Source organism: Ascidiella aspersa, chromosome 1 (assembly GCF_963924565.1).
Source record: "Ascidiella aspersa chromosome 1, kaAscAspe10.2, whole genome shotgun sequence".
Taxonomy (NCBI): Eukaryota; Metazoa; Chordata; class Ascidiacea; order Phlebobranchia; family Ascidiidae; genus Ascidiella; species Ascidiella aspersa.
In genome coordinates, this window is record NC_139447.1 from 815357 (window position 1) to 818027 (window position 2671).

Consider the following 2671-nt stretch of genomic DNA (forward strand, 5'->3'; position numbering starts at 1 on the left):
ATCAGAATAGCGTTACCAACCAGCATAGTAAAATGTACATAATAAATACATTAACTAGACTGATCAAAAAAGCCAATCCAAAAATTCGTATATCATATAACTTCATTTCAATTAACTTGACGTTGCCTTGTTGCAATAGGAAATAATCTCTTCTGCAGCCAGTAAACACGAAATAGTACATAGCATACAAATACGTCATTAATCTCTTACAAATTCGGCAAAATGTTGATGATTCTGCGTTATACCAACATAGAGACCAGCAAAAAAATAACTTAAGTACTCTATGTCAGCATGCTGCGTTATACGACATAGAAATCAATAAATAATTAAGTATTCTATGTGTGGCAAGCTGCGTTCGTAGCTTATCTTGCTTAAAGTCTCTACCGAAAAAACAAAACAAAATTTTCTTTACTTGAGAAAAAAAATAAGAAAAATAAAAAAAACTATGACCAACTGTTGAGTCCAGGGCAGGATAAAATATGATGTAATGCTTAATGCGGCGCTGGTCTAGAATCCTACCACAATGCACAATATTTGGGTTAGGGTGGGTCAAGTAATATTTTAAAAATATTTTATGTATTTTTTTGGCATTTATTGACCTAGGAGATCATGGAGATGAATATAATAACACTTGGCCCGCACCCTAGGCAAAGTAAATAGCTGTTGTAATAATCATTACATGCGCCTTATCTTGCCTTAACCCGCCTGAGATATACCTAACATTTGGTGAAAGTATTTTCCACTTTGAAACGCAAGAGGCTATTGACCCATATAACAAACTGAATTAACTCAATGTATAATCACTGGGCGCTCTTTCACTATTGTACGTGAATAGTTATGCAAAAAAAAAATAATAATAATAATACCGCATACCACAACGCATATTGTTTGGGTTAGGGTGCGGGTTAGCGTTTGGTTGAGGGTGGGTCAAGTAATATTATGTTTATTATTAATAACAACAGAGACCGTGGTGTGAAGGGTCATGAAATGCAGATTGGTGTTTTCAAGTTTTTTAATACATCAAATGTGCACCATATTAGAAAGTTTGGCCTAAATCAGGGCCACTCGGTTGCACTTTCAGCCCAGTCTGCATTTCATGACAGCTTAGATCTTGGGTCGGCAAAACAAAATTTTAAGGTGGGAAGGGGTGCAATCATGCTTTTTGCACATTAAAGACGTTCAGCTTTTATCAACGTTTAAATGCACAAAACATCAGTTGCACTTACGGCTTTTTTATAACATTTCAGTTTCATTGGGTACACTATGCACGGATCTGTAATGTAATAATGCTTCAACTCTTGAAACTCTGACTGATTACAACTGTGTCCCATCTTTTATAAGTGATGCTTGAATTGGTTCTCAGTCACATTAGCTGAAGTTAATACAAGCTCCTATCGAAAGGTCTTATTAATCAAGATGATATTCCACCTTTTTGGCTTTGCAATTTATTATCACTCTACATTTCAGTTTCAGTCTCGTAAAGTTTAGAAAAAACTTAAAAAAAGTCACCCATAAACATCTCGGCGCCGGTCAAGAATCCTACCACACTTTTGTCTTGGAGTTTATATTGCAAACATTATTTGGTTTCGGTTCGGTCAAGTATTATTATATTTATTCTCCCGGTTTTCATTTTTGACGACTGGTTCCTTACTGTAAAAAATTGGTAGGAATGAAGCTAGGGCTTCCATCTCTCCCGCACAACATTCTAACTGATTACGTTACCCGCCTTTCTTATTACCTAAAGTTTGTTTCATATCTTTCCATTGACAACTTGTCGTCTACTTAATTTTATTTAGGTTATCATCATTTATGCGTCTCTACTTTTCATTCTACTCAAGAGTTTTATTGTGCTTGCAATGTAAATTAATAACTGAATAATGGCAAAATCACCTTCTTACCATCTGACTGATCAAGATAAGGGATTCGAGTCGCGGAGCAAGAAAATATTTGATGACGTCGACAAAATTACAAATAATCTCGCTTTAAACAAGGGCGACATAAAACCAGTTCGACCGAAACATAGAGCTGCCATAGATAATAATGCTCCAACAGCCACAGAAAAGCCTGCGTTTGAGACTAACCCGAAACAATGGACCAAGTACGACCTGTCCGACACAAATGCCGGTGATGATCGACAAAATACGCAAACCGCTTTTAATTTCTTGCACGATTTGCGGAAAAGATGTAAATCTGAGGAAAAGTTGTCGCCCATGAAAACAGAAACAGCTTTAATGGAAACTGAGTCTGATCCAAAGGTTGAGGTTGGATTTGGGAAATCCCCTGTTTTCAAGATGAAGGAACATGTTGTTGGCATGACAACAAAACCTTGTAGGAAAATCGCTGGTGACAATATGTCATGTCATAAGGACGACTTGAATCATCTGGAAAACATTTCAGCCGTGATCACAGAGTTGGCCGAGGAACAAAGATTCCCTTCAGTCGTCGCTAAATGACTCGAGAGTCTGGTGAGTGATACAGCTACATTGTGCCTAGAATTAACATTGATTACACTGCTTTGAAAATGGTATTGGCAATGTAGGAATGCAAAAAAACACCTAAAGTTGAAAAAGCATTTATTTAAGTTTAGCTAAAATTTGTTCAGTCATATACAGTGTTCCCTCTAAGGTGCGCAATGGCGCAGCCACGTCAGACAAATTGCGCAGTACATTTT

General features: G+C 36.8%; 1 protein-coding gene across 1 annotated transcript; it reads left to right on the forward strand.

The window, feature by feature from the left end:
• The first annotated feature begins 1846 nt into the window (after positions 1-1846).
• Positions 1847-2453, forward strand: LOC146166423 (uncharacterized). The gene has a single exon (XM_083392577.1). The coding sequence runs from the start codon at positions 1878-1880 to the stop codon at positions 2451-2453; it is 576 nt and encodes a 191-aa protein (XP_083248703.1). The 5' UTR covers positions 1847-1877.
• Positions 2454-2671: the final 218 nt, after the last annotated feature.

What these genes read in the sequence shown, in the direction of transcription:
- LOC146166423 (XM_083392577.1), top strand. Translation starts at nt 1,878, where the DNA reads ATGGCAAAATCACCTTCTTACCATCTGACTGATCAAGATAAGGGATTC.